Source organism: Silurus aristotelis (assembly GCF_946808225.1).
Source record: "Silurus aristotelis genome assembly, chromosome: 19".
Classification (NCBI taxonomy): Eukaryota; Metazoa; Chordata; class Actinopteri; order Siluriformes; family Siluridae; genus Silurus; species Silurus aristotelis.
In genome coordinates, this window is record NC_139592.1 from 13,150,376 (window position 1) to 13,168,010 (window position 17,635).

The 17,635-nt window shown below is 38.8% G+C and overlaps 1 protein-coding gene across 7 annotated transcripts in view; it reads left to right on the forward strand.

Moving 5' to 3' along the window:
- The window catches only part of myt1b (myelin transcription factor 1b), a 71,809-nt gene that overhangs the window by 41,410 nt on the left and 12,764 nt on the right, over positions 1–17,635 (forward strand). For 3 of the 7 annotated variants that reach the window (XM_083570087.1, XM_083570089.1, XM_083570090.1), the window contains exons 1-9: positions 1,321–1,707; positions 6,509–6,609; positions 9,777–9,831; positions 10,647–10,677; positions 12,232–12,509; positions 12,771–13,640; positions 14,871–15,005; positions 16,358–16,448; positions 16,562–16,681. In XM_083570087.1, coding sequence (XP_083426213.1) covers positions 9,777–9,831; positions 10,647–10,677; positions 12,232–12,509; positions 12,771–13,640; positions 14,871–15,005; positions 16,358–16,448; positions 16,562–16,681 — 1,580 coding nt within the window. In that variant the 5' untranslated portion in view covers positions 1,321–1,707; positions 6,509–6,609. Of the gene's footprint in view, positions 1–1,320; positions 1,708–6,508; positions 6,610–9,776; positions 9,832–10,646; positions 10,678–11,321; positions 11,385–12,231; positions 12,510–12,770; positions 13,641–14,870; positions 15,006–16,357; positions 16,449–16,561; positions 16,682–17,635 lie in introns of those variants that run through there. The other 4 variants (XM_083570086.1, XM_083570084.1, XM_083570088.1 and 1 more) reach the window with 3 other exon arrangements.

Below are 17,635 nucleotides of genomic sequence, written 5' to 3' on the forward strand. Positions count from 1 at the left end.
TCAGCACAGGAAGTACATTTGCCCCATATATGTGACTCCTAATCTCAGCCGTGTGCTAGGAGACAGACAGTGGGATTTATTTTGTTTGTGTATATATATTTATATTTATCTTCATTGTTTGTTGACTTGTGTCTCAGTTTTGTGAAGATTTGCTCAAATCATATTGATGCGGCGCGGACGTAACGTGATTGATTTCAGCTCCAATGCATAACAATGAGATAGCAAAAAAAAAGGGTCTGCCGCGAAGAGATAAGAATTTAATACAATTTCTGAAAGGCGAAGGTTGGCTTTTTGAAAATCCCCCCGCGCAGCTTGGAGACAGCAGATAAAGAGTGGCATTTGTGGCGAATATTCTCAAATGACTTGTAATGAATGGTTGTCATTTTCACTAATGGCTACAAAACAACAAAGCAAAACAACGGTGTGAGCTACATTTGGGAGTCATTCCAAACTACACTGGTCTGCCCACCTAGTAATGAAAGCTGGAGAAGGTTTACAGTGCTTTAAAGTCTATCGGCCCTCCTCTGTCAAATATTATTTACAATGCGATTTAAGTTACTTGGATGATAAGAAATGTTTGGCAGATTCATTTCGCTTGGTGTAACTATTTTCCATGGATTTGGACATTTATAAGCATATAAGCCCTTTTTTTATACTGGAAAGTGTCTCAATCACGTCTTCAAAAACGAAAGCCTGAGCCACAGATACCATTATATTGTGCGCAACTTGGGACGCATATTAGTGTTTTGCCTCAGACAATAACTGGACAGTACCATTTGGAAAAACTCAAAGGGGGAAAGATCAGAAAACACAGTGGCATATGCATTGCCCATTGTGAAATATTAAAGATTAATCTCCGGATGTGAGGTAAGCGGCTTATTGCTTGCTTCCTTTCAACTGTATGGAAAAGCACAATGAAGTACAAAAGTACAATAAAGTAGTACGTTCTGCGCGTGTATGTTGTTTGAAACACGCTGATATGAATATGAGATGACAGAACTGATCAGCATAATCTGCATCCAACCACTCACCGTTTTTTTTCCCTGATACACAAATAATGGCTAGCCTTTAAGACTGGAGTATTTACGTGCATGCGCAGGAGTGAATGTCTCCCTGTTAGAGTTACGAGTGAATAAGCGTGTAAGGGTTTATAGCCTATCTAGGGAGAGAGTGCATGAGATAGCGAGTGTGTGCGTGTGTGTGTGTGTGTGTGTGTGTATATATATCTGTACACATGGCCATTGAACGACTGTGTGGGGGGGGCGAAGCCCAGCCCATCTGATGTTGTAGGTTTTACTACAGCTTTCGTGATGTCATGGCAAACGGGAAGGAGGAGGTGGGGGTGCAATGGCTCATGAGGGAAAGGGAAGTCAATATTACGTTTTCCCGCTGACAAAGGCAAATGAAGACTTTCCCCTTTTTTTTTTCTTTTTTTTTTTTTACTTACAAACAAGTAACCTTTAGAGAGCCCTGATGTGGAGTCCTGCGCATCCCTAGCAGCATCCGGAAAGACCCATTTACCCACTGTCATTCCATCTGGATACTACCGGGCCAGTTATGTTTTGTTTTTTTTTTATCGGTAAATGGCATCATTTAGGGCAAACTATCTGATAGTGTGATACTGACTGCAACAGAAAATCGAAAACATCGAAGACCTTCTCGCGTCTCGGGTGAACAACGTTTTTTTGGAATTATCTGATTACTCAGGTATTTGTATTTATATAATTCAAACACTTAGTATGAGTATACAGTTGGTCTTATTTTTATTTTTTTTCGTAAAAAAAACACAAATGTTTAGGATGTTCTTTAACTCTTGGCTCGACCAGAAAAGTGCACTAGCTTGTTTGGAGTTACAGTTTGCACATCGTTTTTTAACCATTTCATCAGATATAGTGGAGTTTAAAGGTTAACTTAATCAGAGTATCCCATTAGAAGATGCCCTACCATGAATATCAAGGCTACGGATTTGATCTAATCTCAAATGTGCTGGTCATGGTCATGGTAATGTGGCGTCTCTGAATGCTTTCGTGGACATCGATTTGATGTAAATGTAGAACTCTTGCCGATTGCATGATAAATATGTGTAGATTTAAACGAGATCCGAACGTTTTAAAGAAACAATTAGCCTGAAGCGGTCTTGTAAGTGCTTTCATACTTCTCGGAATAGTGTGGTCCATAAAGGCAGACGTGAAGAGTTGCATGAAAAAGTGATGAAGGTGAACTATGGCGATCCCAGGCGAGAGCCCAGGCTTACGCACTTTTGGCGCAGAAAAGCCCCTGCGCGTTTGGGCAGCACTCTTTTGATTTGATCCCAATTTTCCGACAAAATGTAAAACCGCCTCTCTCGATTAAAATATTATTTTAACCAGGCCTTCTCTTTGTGAATTTGTACTGTCACGTTCTTTGGATTTGCTCGTTTATTCTGTGTAGTGGATATAAATGTCCATGATATTTGGGCATTTAATCTTACGTTCAGCAATAAGTCACTGAATTAATAGCGTTCAAAGTAATCAAGCTGCTTGTCTAGGGTTTTTTAGTGCAACGCCAGAACTGAGAGTTAGTTCCATATGGCCATATGTGATTAAAGGTTGTAACAAGGGGCGTAGCACCGGACTCCCGGCCGAGCGCACGGATGGCGTGGAGGAAGAGACGAGAGAGGGGGTGGGTAGCCATTTGATTTTCCGCAGCAGTAGAAACCGAGTGGAGATGCTGTCCGTAAATGTCAAACGCCCCGGGTAGATGCGCCAAAGTCCTCAAAAACGAACTGTTCTCTCTCTCTCTTTTTCTCTCTCTGTCTCTCTCTCTCTCTCTCTCTCTCTCTCACACACACACACACACACACACACTTTCTCCTCCTCTCTCTCTCGTTCTCTAAAATGCGATTCTGGGATGAATCCTAAAGCCTCACTTTTCTCGTATTCTGGCATAACGGGGTTCGTTGCGCCGGTGTTGTATATCAGATGAAGTGTCCTATCAAAACACCTGCAGCCAAGATGGTGGATGCGCTGAAACCTCGATTGGGGGGGTTAAGTCCGCTGATGTTTGATCTCATAGTTGTTGTCATGAACAGCTACAAAAATCAAGCTGAATACAAGCCGGTGATCAATGCTGTCTCTCCAGTTCACAAGAAATGGCATCCGACCACCATTTCGCTGCTTCGTCTCTGTTACTTCGTTCCTGGCGTTATAACCCATGTGTGTTAGTTTTGCTGTCGGCAAATATTGTTTTCATTACTGCTGTTAATCCAACCGATACTCTACTGCTGCTCTGTTTGTACGCCTTTACTCCTATAACAGTAGTGCTGCCAATAATATAAAAAAAAAAACAAAAAAAAAAAACAAGTTTGTTAAACGATTTAACACATACTACTTATGGTGTATGGCTATTTTGCAATGCAAATTTTCATTCAGAAAAATATTTTAAAGGAAAAATAGAATTGTTTAACAATTATTCTTCAAGATAAGCACATGTCTATCTATCTATCTATCTATCTATCTATCTATCTATCTATCTATCTATCTATCTATCTATCTATCTATCTATCTATCTAAAGTAGATAGGGTGAAATAATTTAACTTCTAAAAAGAAAGTAAAGACAGCAATCTTTTTTTATTACTAACCAAATTGTCTCTTCATTCACACTCAAAGCTCTATTCACTGTCATTTGCTTATGCTTTGGAACTCTTATAAACCCAGTGCTTATCCAATGGACTTTAGAAAGTGGAAAAGGTGGAGTGAATTAAGTCAGGAGGGTAGCAGGTGCTTGAGTGCGGGAAGCCAATGCGCATGCGCAGTAGAAACAGCTGGGTCAAAGTGTGGCGTTCTTATTGTGTGCACAGCACCGAGTCACGGCTCTTGTTTGTTAATAACCAACCAAGACTTCGGGTTCATTTTAAATATGCAGGATTGCTATTTATAATAGTAATCAGAAAGTTGAAACGCTTTTAATGGGTCATTTTCGTGTACTTCTTTTGATTGCTGGTGTAGTCTGTGTGGCTCGTAATCCTGTTTGCAAATTCTGATTTGGTGCTTTATGTTTTCACAGCCATCTGTAAACCAATTAGACTATAACAATTGGGCAATAGATTAAACATGATCTACAAAAGGGTCATATATGTTTTAAAAAAAATGAGGTACTCATACCTTCATATAGCAATTAATCCACGTTTAGACCGATTTATTAAATAACGTTATTTTTTCAGTGCAAAGTTATATTTAATATGTTTTGAAAGGTAGGAAAAAGGTCTGGTTATTATTTATATTTACAGTAACCACCATTCTGTCTTAAACACATCCCTGATTGGTTCTACCACGGTAAAAACTCCTCTATAAATGTTAAACAAACATCTACTAACAGAAAACTTCTTCATGTCAGTGTATATGTTAAACTTTTTGTCTGCCATACACAGTCTCATGTCATTTGTTACTACAGACACAGTTACCTGATAGTTACCTTATATTATTTTGCCTAAGAGCTGACGAAAAAGCCATTAACACCACTGTAACTATACAGTTCATTCGCATCATACACATATGCATTTTAGTTGTACTGTTTTATAATAATTGTTTTTTCATAAAGGAAAATTTCATTATCTCTACATAATCAGCCAGTAATTGCTTTTACTTGTTTAAGATATCTTTGTGTATTGCAGAAGGGTGATGCATTGGTGGTCTTTTGAGATGAGATTTTTACCCGAGAACCTGAAAAATGTAAACCGGTTGCTCTGAACTCTTGAAAGCTCTTTGAAATACTTTTAACACTTTGGATGGGAGTTAAGCAGCAGAATGAATAAAAGTTGTTTTTGTTTGTGTCATACACGTGCTACTCTACCAAATTTTTGTTTACACGTGCCCATTTCAAATTATGTGTGTGTGTGTGTGTGTGTGTGTGTGTGTGTGTGTGTGTGTGTGTGTGTGTGTGTGTGTGTGTGTGTGTGAGTCTCTGTAGAAAAGCTCTAAGTGGCAGTGACCTACAGCTCTCTGATTCTGCTCATTGACATTCTGCTGGTCCTCTTTTGCATTATTGCTGTTCTGCAGAGTTTTTTAAGCACCAAATCAGATCTGCCTGCTTTGTTTACTCTGCGCTTTCTGAGGGAGAAGGGCAGATGTTATGGACAGAGAGAGATTGAGGAAAGAGAAACAGGCAGACTTGTTTAACAAACCACTCATTTACTGAAAACAAGCTATCGCTCTCTCTCACTCTATCACTCTATCTCTCTCTGTCAGAGGTGTGTTTTAGTGCCCAGACTGAAACAGATGGGAGACCACAGTGAGGAAAAAGCAACAGATTGAGTGAAAGGAGGAGAGAGGAAGTTAAGATAGGATACAACAGAGAAGGGATAGAGTGTTAACAGCCCTGGTACATGGAAAGGTACAGAGTGTAAACACGAAGGCCAAGTCATAAAAGCAGGAAATTCATATCAATATCCTGTATTTTTTTATGCATCTATTTTTTTTTACAGATTTCTATTTTTCTTAGTATTTATTCCATGCTTATTGTATTTATCTTAATCAGCAAAAACTTTGAGAATAATATAACTAGCATGTTCAGCCTAATTTATCTTTAGTTGACAGTGTTAAATGCACAGCAATATGAGCCCCATTGTGAGCACAGAGATCCAACAGATACATTGTAATCTGTGTATGGTGACGAATAGGATGATCACTTTAACACAAATATAGTGTGACGGCTTTATTTTTTTTTCTTTTTCATTGCTTTTTTTCTTTCTTGAGCTTGCAAGTCTAGCACTGTGGCAAATGCTATTACACTAATGAAAAAACATGAAGGAAGAAAAGCACGCAGATTTATGAGAGATTCATTACTTACTTTAGTTACTTAGTTACTTATACCCCCCCCCCCCGCCCAAAAGCATGTATGTGCAAGCACACGCACACACACATTTGATTGATTCTCAGCACCAACTGTCTACCAGCTACTTTAGCATGTGCTTATATACTCAGTCACATGGCATTGCAAATTGTGATTTATGATTCTGTTTTACTATGCATCAACAATATGCAGTGTATTTATAGGCACCCTAGCTGGCATTATCAACCATCTGCTTTCTAAAATATTCTTCAGCCCTTCTTTGTTTCACACAGTATTTATTTTAAATGACTTTCTATTCAATTAGTTTTTTTTTCCATTATTTTTAGAGAGCCATTCCTGTGTGTGTGTGTGTGTGTGTGTGTGTGTGTGTGTGTGTGTGTGTGTGTGTGTGTGTGTGTGTGTGAGAGAGAGAGAGAGAGAGAGAGAGAGAGAGAGAGAGAGAGAGAGAGAGAAAGAGGCAGGTTTGTCTTTTTCTTGTACTGACTCTGGGGTTTTCAGAGCGGTGATGGGATGATCTGGCCCTTTTGCTGCTGAATCATTCCTTGTGGAATGGAATAACTGATAGTACTTGTGCTTAGTTTACTGTTCTCTCTGCCAGTGCTGATGCTGTTATTTACCCCTGTCTCTCTATTTCGATCCCTCAATCTTTTTTATTTTATTTAATTCTTTCCTTATCAGAGAATGAGTATCGGGGCAAGCTGGTAAATCAGCGCTGGACGAGAGGAGACAAGATCAGCCGCTGCCAGCCCTCTCTCAGATCGCAGAATTGTGCAATCAAAGTGAGTCTTACCTACTGGTGCTGTTTGCCAATAAGGTTGACATGGATGAGTCATTTCTCTCTTTCACCCATTTATAACTTATTTTTATTTTGTTGGAAGAGTGACAGCAGATGAAGGTCATTACCCAGCAAAAGTGACTAAATGTCACCTGCTCTGTGCTCTCCCAAATGTAATTTTAAAAGCCTCATTGTATTATTGAAAAAGGCTGGAAAGATTTAACAGTGGGTCTGTCCTTGAGCAGTTTTTGTTTGCTTTGTTTACAAAGACTCTGGACTCTACCTCTTGTTCTGTATCCTTTGCTCCTTTTCTTTTCTCCTTTCCTACTCTATCAATTATGCTTAGATGTGCGTTTTGGCCTCTAAGTAGCACTTCTTTTTCTTGATGCTTTTTAGAGCAGCCTGCTTTTTCACAGTCTTCCATCTTTTTTTGTTACAGTAAGAGGAGGGGTCAAAAGGGAGAAAGGTGCATGAGAGAGAGAAAGAGAATGCAAGAGAGTATGTGTACAGTGTATGTGTAACCACTCATGCCCTATGGCCCAGTGGATGTGTTTTTGTTTGCTTGTGATGGTGAACATTCATCTGACACCATTGATTTATTGATCAGATGTGATATGTTTAAAGACTTGCTGTTGCATGCATTCCTTTTGAAACCATCCAATTATATGATGCCACATAGCCTGAGTGATAAACAATATCATCAGGGGCTTAAGCTGTGTAAAAGGCTCTCACAAGGGACAGAAACACACAAATTCAAATAATACACATATACACAAGCACACATATTGGAAACACTTTATAAAACAAGTGTCAAAATATGATTTTTAAATATTGAGAATATTTACTGATTTATGCAGTAAGTACTGTGGAATGAAAAGTGTAGTATTATAATTATATACATATACAGTCATAAAATGTACAGCTACTACACACTAAAGTGCACATGCACATCCATAACCCCCACTAGTTGTCAGTCAAGCCCCAAGTGTGCCCATTAAATCCACTCCTCCTATTCCTTTGATGGACAGGCATGATGGATCTCCTTGGTGACATCATTGGACTCCCGTAATTGTGTTCCTCTGTCTGCAGGTAATTTTCAGGAACGTCAGTCGCCCTGTCACTCCGCCACTGTGGGTTTTGTGCTCTTCTTGTAAAAATGTGGAGGGGAATAAAAGGCTCATTTATTCACACCGGGGGAGGAGAGGTGACCTTCTCTGTGGAGTCATTGCCCCCAGCCAGCAATTTACATAGAGCTGTCAGCCTAGAGAGCACAAGCAAAGCCGGCCCAAAGCTGAGAGGGACAAAATTAATAATGCAGCATGCAGCCTCAAGGGACGCACGATCCTCCCTATATTCTAGCTAATGAAAACCTACGGCTTTTCTGTAGACATCTCGCGGTGTGTCTTTCTTTCTCACTTCTGTCTTCTTCATCTTTTCTGGTTAATATACATTTTAGCAGTCAAAGACCGTGATTCAAAAAGAGACAAACGGAATAATCTGAACGTGCATTAAAAGGCTTTTGAAAGAGATCTAGGAAATGCAGATGAAATGGACCAGTCTCACATACAAATTTAATGAGGTGGAATTTAAAAAGAAAAAAAAAAAGAATGTGAACTCTGATGTACTTACCTATTTGAAAGGAACGTGCATGTAACTATGGTTACGCAAAACATGAAAGCAATGCGGGCTCTATTAGTGCCTACACGATTCATTTGTTTACTATCAGTCCAAGAGAGAGGGAGGAATGAATGAAGAGAGACAGAAGGAGAGAAAAAGAAAGGAGAGTGCACTACAGTATCATCATTAAAGAGAGGAGAATGGAGTGAACTCATCTCTCCCTGGCCTTTGTGTTTTGGGGTCAGAAGGAAGTTTCAGAAGCACAGAGAGGGTATACAGACCTCACTGCTGAATGGCACATGCATAAACACACACGCACAACCTTCGACACAATGCCAGGGTTTATCTGAGCTGGGCTTTTTGAAATGCTTAAGCAAACTTTTTCTCCCAGGCCAGTTAAGTGTGTGTGAATCTCGAATCGGCAAAGCACAAAGCAGGCTTGTTGTGAGTGTGTGGAGAGAGCTGAGAGTGTGTGAGAGAGGAAGAGAAGGCATTCGCCGCACCTGTACACCCGGATACAACCCCCAACCCCCCTAGTACACCCACACCCACACTCCACACATGTGCACACATACACACACAATCAACTTTTTTATCCTTGCCCCACACCCAAATCACACACAACATCCTCATTATCCCACACTCTCAAAAGTCAGCGATCAGCAGGAAGAGAGGGTGAAGAGGAAAGAAAGAGCAAAAGAGAAAGGGGGCCAAGTGAAAGAGAAACTCTTGTGTTAAACTCTAGTGTGCTTCTGCCAGGTTTGGAGGCTCTTCCAACAAAGTGGCTAAGTGTAGTGGGAGTGGGGTTCAGGGAGGGTCAATGGGAGGGAGATGTAGGGCATTTGCATGGATTCCATTTGATTTGGAGCACAGCCGGGTAATCAGGGCTAATGGCACTATTGTGCCTTAAAAAACACCCAATAGCTTTAGCGTGAGCTCATTCTAGTGGGTATGTGTGTGTTTTAGTGTGAAACAGGGTTCGACACCTGCTCCTTTGTGCCAGAAAGCACAGTGTAGTGATGGGGAGAGAGTAGACCCTGAGAAAAGAATTACAGTGATTTGGAGTGACTCTGTTTTTATTATTGTTAGCCCTGTGCTTATGCGTGCTATTATAATAACCACTCAAGCCTCACATGGGGCCTCAGTCATAAAAAGGCTTTTCCGAAAGATACAGCGTACTCCCCCAAGCGCACCATCCAATCATATTGATTGTTCAGGTGCAGTAAATTATAGGGTGATGAAATGATGGCGAAAAAGAAAGAGAGATCACAGGGTGTGTGTGTGTGTTTTATTTTTTATTTTTGCTTTCATTTTTATTTGCTGCAATTTCACATTCTCTTTCTTCATTTCTCTCTCTCGGTAAAAAGGTAAGGGGTGCAACATACTGAGGTAAACAGGTAAAAGTTTACCAAAAGAAAAATACATGTACTGTATGTTTGTGTTGTACAATTCTATCAGATTGAGGCTGTACATTTGGATTTATGTCTTTATTTGAACTGTATTTCTGCTCTGCCTGAGGAATGCACTTTAAACTCTCCTCTACCTCTGTCACAGATGAGCTTGGACATTGATGACAAGCGTGCATGCACACGGTCCAAGGGAGGACGAAGTAAGTCTCTCTCTCTCTCTCTCTCTCTCTCTCTCTCTCTCTCTCTCTAGTCTATCTGTGTAGAGTCAACATTTGTGCTGGTCAGCAAAGCACCACTTTAGTTGGTCAGCAAAGCATCAGTTTTCATTTCCATTCAGACAGATTTGCTTGTGTTTGCTGACCTTCTAGACCATTTTTCCTTTGCTGGACAAGAAGCACAGTTTGATTAGAGTGCATTGTGGGGATAGTTACATACAAAAACAGCGGTTCATAAAAATCCTTCTCAAAAGGATACAATCAAACAGACGCATTAGTTAAAATGAAAAACTTTAATACATTAAATATTTTTGAAAAGCTCTAAGTAGTGCTTTTTTTCTTCTTTTTTTTTTTCTTTTTTTAACAAAGACCCTACACTAAGTTCAATCTTTTTAGTCTGTCCCAATTTGTTTACCATAAGTGCTGCACTCAAAAGTATTGATTTAAAATGCTAAGCTTATTGCTTTCTGCAATTTAGCTTTAGTCTTTAATTTTACAGAAGCAATTAATCACTGTTTTTGTGCTGAAGGCTGCATATAGCTGCACTTTTTATTCCTCATCAACACTGTGTTTTTGGCTGAATCAGTTGTTCATGGCATGAGTGTTTTGTGTGTGTGCGCGTGTTCACGTGGCCATGTCTGGTTTACCTGATAATGCAATCATATATGCTGCTGTATGTAGCATCTAAGGATTTCTTTGTGTTTGTGATTTATTGATTGTCGTTTTTCTGCAGTTATTTGGACTTACGCTTCCTCTGCTAGTTTTTGACACTCTATATTGAATCATTTTTTTTTCTGCAGCTCCCACCGAGATTATAGTCCAGGAGCTGAGGTAAGACAGATTTCCTCTGTGTAGACAAATATGCCAACATTCTATCATTGTGGCCAATCATTTTCAGCTGCATGTTTTAAGTTATACATCACAAAACAACACATTTTTTTGAAAAGGAATCTAAAACGGGATTGAAAACATTTTCGAGAGGGTTGCATGCCCTTGCATGTATGTTGTACCTCGGATCAAAACCTCCTTGTTTACATATATGTTAAATATTTTGCATTAACACAGCTTCTCACTTCAGATTAACCTGCTTTTTAATGCATATACATAAATGCTGATTATCATTTCGCATGACATAGAAAAATGGCCCTGCTGTAGGTCCTGGCCCTTTCTCATGTCCTCCTGTGTGAAGGTCATGACATGTGTTCTGTCAGATTAGTGTTAGGAAGATGTAGGTGCACAAAATGTGGAAGATTGTAGTATAATTGAGGTAAATATTCATTATCTGTCCAAAAGGCCTTGACTTAAAAATAAGATGAAAGGTGAAACAAAATATTATATAATAATTATAATAATAATTATAATAATAATAATAATAATAATAATAATAATAATAATAATAATAATAATAATAATAAATAATAATAATGATTATAATAAGCCTTAAACTAAATTAAACTAATTCTGACTCCATATAGCTGCCCTACTCCAGGATGCAATGGTTGTGGTCATGTCAGTGGCAAATATGCACGACACAGAAGGTATGACAGATGAAATACCCATATAATCTTTTGTCTATAATTCTCTATAGGTCCTTTGTAGTCCTCTATAGATCCCATCTTTTTCCAGCTTTTTTCCCCTTATGAGCCTTCTTCGATATAGCCACCCATGTCAGGTTTTCTCAGAATACCTATAATTCTGCTGAATTTTTCTGGTTGAGCCTCTCTTGTTTTTCTTTTTCTTTTTGTTCCTTTCTAGTTTTCTAAGTACACTCTCTCTCTCTCTCTCTCTCTTTCTCTCTCTCTCTCTTTCTCTCTCTCTCTCTCTCTCTCTCACTCTCTCTCTTTTTCTCTCTCTCTCCGTATGTCTCTCTCTTTTTTTCCTCTCTGCACCGTTCGTTGTGGCACGTCTCCAGCTTATTGTGAACATATTACTTTTTTGTTTATTTACACATGTATCTATTAAGAAGACTATTTTAGAAGACCCGTGTTTATAGATCGCACAGAGTCTTGCTTCAGTAGCTACACTTTGGAGCTGGGAGTTTTATTGAATTGTGCTGTCTGCTGTTGTGTTCATTTTATCACTCTTTTTCCTTCTCTGTACCTATCTTTGATTGTGGCATAATTAAGCTTTTCACTTAATTGACTTTGATGTATAATGGGTGTGGGCTGTCACAGCACCCTCCAAAGATGTTATTATTTTCTCTAGTTCTTACATTTCATTTGCTCTAAATAGTTAGTATGTGCTTCCTGCATGGCATGGTTTGTTGCTTTAACATTGCCTTTTGTCCTATGGCATGAGTAAACTGGCTTTTTTGGTGGATTTTTTTTAGAGCTTTTGTAATGACATTTATTCTCATATTTTTTTCCACTTTTTCCTTTACCATAGTACAATGAGTTGCCCTATTGCCAGAAAAAGAAGGCTCCAGGAGGAGTCAGAACAGAATCACTCACCATCCAAGAGGAAGTCCCACCCACTGAAGTTGGCAATGGATGGATGCTTTAATGAAGAGCGTGAGGGGAGCAGTGAGGAGATAGAGGTAAAGGAAGAGGATGAGGAAGAAGAGAGCAAATCTCCTCAGCTGCATAAAAATCAAGAGCATGCAGGAGAAGAAGAGCAGGAAGCTAGAGACAGAAGCCCCAACATAGGAGAAGCAGGTGATGAAGGTGAGTGTTTAAAGTGCAACAGCCATGTACCACGTTCCTGTGGCTACTGATGTCTGTAGGCTTGTTATACAGAAGAGCAACTCACCCTTGAACTTAACTAATGAAGGTTTTTTTTATTACCCATGAAATATTGAAAAATAATTCCCAAAACTACACATGATTTTGATGTTGACAAAAAAATGACAAATGTTTGTTAGTCAATTAGTAATACACTGTTTATTAGCAAATACGTCTTTCTCATTCGCTCTTTTTCTCTCACAGAGGAGTGTGTGATCATTGAGGCATCTTGCACAAAGAAGGCTAAATCTGTTGAAACAAATGACCTTTCCAATTATGAGCATATAGTAGCCAACTCTCTACTGCACCTCAGCAGCCACAATAACCATACCACATCTCCTCAAAAACAAGAACAAAAAAAGCAACAACATTCTGTGGCCATAGAGAAAAATATGGATAGATCAACCATACCAGAAGAGGAGGAAAACAGAGAGGAAAAGAGCACTGGGAAGAAATGTGAATGCCAAACAACATCCACTGTGAATGGACTGAATGAGAAACTAAAAGACGAAATGGTTAAGGAGGAAGTGAATGGAAGGAAGGAAGAGTCAGACCACCAGTATTTCACAGAGGGAATCAGTAAACAGCTTTCAGAGAATGACAAGAAGCCACAGGAAGAAAAAAACTGCAAGGAAGAGTATGACAATGATGAAGAAGTGAAAGATCAAAAGTTGGACAAGTACAGCCACTCTGACCCCTATGTGAATCATGCAACTCAGGGCTCCCGAAAGGAGGACTACAGTACCCACACACCCCTCTCACCACAGAGTTGTATATCCAGCCAGGTCCCAGCAGCTCCAATGATCATCGAAGTGCGGTCTGAGGAATCAGAGAAGGATGAAGAAAACGGGGATGATGAAGAGGATGAACCGTCAGTGATGGCCGAAGAGTCAGAAATGTATGACATGATGCGGGGAAACCTGAGACTTTTAGAGCAGGCTATCGCTCTCAAAGCCCAGCAGGTCAAAGGTAACAGAGAGTTCACAGCCATCTCTGAGCATCATCGATACTTCCCTCTAGATGATCGACCCACCAAACACATGGAGCTGCTGCGCAAGAGTTACTATTGCAAAGGTAAGGGCTGAGGGAGAAGGTTTCCAGGACATCTGGTTGAGTCTAGAAGTGTGCATTGGCATCAGGATTTTTACTTTATGTGGCCTGAGGTTTGCAAATATGCAAGCAACGACCACTGAATGAACTGTCTGTGCACAGTGGGTTTAATTAGGTTAATAAGTTATTTATAAAAATTTTTTTTAAATAGCAGGTACAAAACAACTGTGATGAACTTAAGCTGAAGTTAAAAGACTGTCTTAGTCGTAATTTACGGCCTGTGGTGACTGTGCTGGCATTTTTACCTCTGTGTGTTTTTAACGTTCCTAAGGGCATAGTCGTAGGAAACAAAAAAATTCAAGGTCTACTTTTGGCTTAAAGCTCTAAACAGACATAGACACGCACCTAAATATCAAGCTTAAGCCTAGATAAATAAGCTGAAAAGACATACATTTGCTTAAACAAGACACCAGAGCCCGTAGACTTTTAATGGAATCGCTATAAAGTGTAAACAGGTCAAATGAATTTGCTTCCAGATATTCTGAATCTGTAGTATGTGATTACTGGAGAAAGCACTTAACGCAGTAGAGAGTAAGAGAGGGGGAGGGTGCTTGTAATTAGATTGGTTTTGCATTTGTTTGTTCTTTTATTGGTTCGTTTGTGGTCGTGTCTTGGCGCTCTGCCTGGTCCTCACATCACTCCAGTCGCTGAGCACACTCAGTCAGGTTCTGCACATCCCCATTTAACTGCCTTGCTTATACCCGGTCCGGTTTTAATTAGAAGTTGCATGTCTTGTTAGCATTTCAACATTCAATTAAGGAAGCACTGGGGCATGAGTAAAATCCTCTAAGTCTCCCTCTCTCTTCTCCCTTTTGACTCTTATTTATTCAGCCTTGACTTATTGTCTATGTGCTTTCATTTGAACACCGTATACATCCCCAAGACAAACCTCTCCAGTGGTGCCAGTTTAATGACACCCGTTTTTTTAAACCACACTGCAAACAAATGTTCATCAACTGCATCTAATGGCCATCATTATCACTCTAAATCCACTCCAGTGACTTTAGGGCTTCAGATATTGTTAAGGGGTGTGAGTGATATTAGACAAATGTATATAGTTATTTGTATGTAATAAAGCTCTGCTGGTTTTCTAATTACACTTTAATTACACTTTTGTATTTCTGTACAGTATTGTGAAAGTTGGTAGGAAACCAACTGGTTTGACTGACAAGTGGTTTGACCTCACCTTTGCAGAAAGTTCAAGGTCAGAGAAAAGAGAGGTCAAATGCCCCACTCCAGGCTGTGATGGCACCGGTCACGTAACCGGACTGTACCCTCACCACCGCAGTTTGTCTGGCTGTCCTCACAAAGACAGGATCCCCCCGGAGAGTAAGTCAGACTTGTGTACAAACAAACACACACACACACACACACACACACACACACACACACACACACACACACACAAACACACACACACACACACACACACACACACACACACACACACACACACACACACTTACTTTCCTTGCGAGGCAATTTATTTTTCTAATTATTAATGCAGAGTAGTAAAATATATTATATGAATAGCAGAGTAAGTTAATAAATCACAAAATTATAACATGGGTAATGGGGTTTACTATCAACATCTAGGCCTAATTTGTAAATGAGAATCAGAAATTATTGGTGTAGATCTTTATCAGCTCATTAGTCACTTAATTGAGGTGAATTTGCATCTATGGGGCACCACAAATCTCCAATCATGATGTGCAGAGATGTTTGCATATCATCACATATTCCTTTAGGTCAATAAGTTATTACACATATTCATGTCAGTGCTTATACATTATTGGATTTATTTTGGCTGAATTTACATATTTTTTATAAAATAACATTTCAGGTTTTTTTTTTTTTTTTTTTTTTACTTTTATGAAGTTTTTATCAGGCTTTAATCAGGCTTTTATAACCTTTATACATGTATATAACCATTGAATTTAAAATTGAGTTTTCTACCTGGTTCCACCAAGTAAAGCAGCAAAAAAATATTGTACCATACTTTCCTGCACTGTTGATCTATTAAAAGGTTTATTGCTTCATTCATTTGTTTGTGAAAATCTAAGACAACTGCACCTCTAAATATAAAATTTAAGTGTTACCTTTTTTAAAAGCATTTTTGTATTTTTCAAAAACTAGTTTGCTAAATGATTTCTTTTATTAGCTCAGTGTTACAACACCCAGATTTGTGCATGTATCATTCTTGCTGCTTAATTTTGCACTTGTTTCTATGCAACTGCGATGAATTAGGGCCAGTACACTGAGAGATCACACCTGAAGAGGCTTGCTGTACTGCTTGGAATTATTATATATCCGTTTGCACATCTAATGTGATCAAATATATACAGTGTGTATATATATATATATATATATATATATATATATATATATATATATATATATATATATATATATATATATATATATATTTATATATATATATATATATATATATATATATATATATATATATATATATATATATATATATATATATATATATATATATAATTTGCAAGCATTGAATATATCTTCAAATTAGAAGGGGAGGATTATTGTAATTGACAATGATAAACTCTACAATAAAAATCTATGTACGTTTTTTTTCTTTGTAAATGCCCTGCTTTTTTAACAGTGTGTTTAAATTGTATTTGGTTCCCTGTTTGTTTTATTTGTGTGTGCAGTCTTAGCCATGCATGAGAATGTTCTGAAGTGCCCTACGCCTGGTTGCACAGGACAAGGCCACGTCAACAGTAACCGCAACACACACCGCAGGTACAGCATCTCACATTAGTCACGCCACTGCATCTCCCATTAGTCATGCAGATGCTCACACATATGTTCACACACCTTTCCAATGCTCTCACTGACATTTAATGTGCTCTTAGTTTATCTGGATGTCCAATCGCTGCTGCTGAGAAGCTGTCCAAGAGCCACGACAAGCAGCAGCTGTTGCAGCCACAGACAGAACAGACCAAAAGCAGCCCGAACACAGAGAGAGTGCTCAGGTCAGTCCACACCTTTAGCTACATTGCTGTACTTCCATTCATTCGTATTTCTCATGTGAAAGCCAGACAGGTTAGGATTTCAGATTCATTCCAGCAAAGGCACTGTTCATTTCAATCATAAGAAAAAAGAACAGGAATTACATGCACAACAAGCAAGATGCAAATAGTATATATTCAGTGTATAGAATACATTTTAGAATGTTATATTGCTATAGAATCAATACACCTGGCCTAAGTCAATGTAACAACATGATGAATAATACCACCTGCCACAGTTTGTTAAGATATTAGCTGTCAATCAGAGGACTTTGCCTTTAGTAGATGAATTCTTTGTTCAACCTTAACCCCCCCTTTCTGCCCTTCTAACAGAGAACTGCCTAGTCTATCATACCAAGTTCACAAAGCAGCCCCATAGCACTAATTATACTGCAGATAAGCTAATTAATGGACTTACAGGGCATGGAGTATGAGAAAAATAATTACTTTCCTCCAGGAAGGATGTCTGTTGTTGGAAAGCAATGCAGATTCCTGTATCAATGGACAGAGACTTCTCTTATTGGTACAGTTGTAATTTGAATGAGCATTAGTGTGGTGCTGGAGCCCATTAGGAGGAGACGGAGGGGTCACAAAAGAGATGTGCATATGTCACCTTGCTCTAATGGGAATGTACTGGCTTAAACTCAAGGCTATATTGAATGACAATGCTCATCCTCTGCATGCCATCTTGATTAAACAGACAAGGAGATACAATAACAGCCTAAAAAAAACAAGCTGTTCCAAATATATAGGTCTGAATATGCAATTCAATTAAAAAATATTTCTCACCTTTTTTTGTTCATTGTATATACAGAGCGTTCAAAAAGTCCCTCATCAATGGCCACGCAGAGTAGGTTATGGGAAAATATTTGTTTAATAAAACTGATTATTATTCGTACTCGTATTTATTTATTAAAT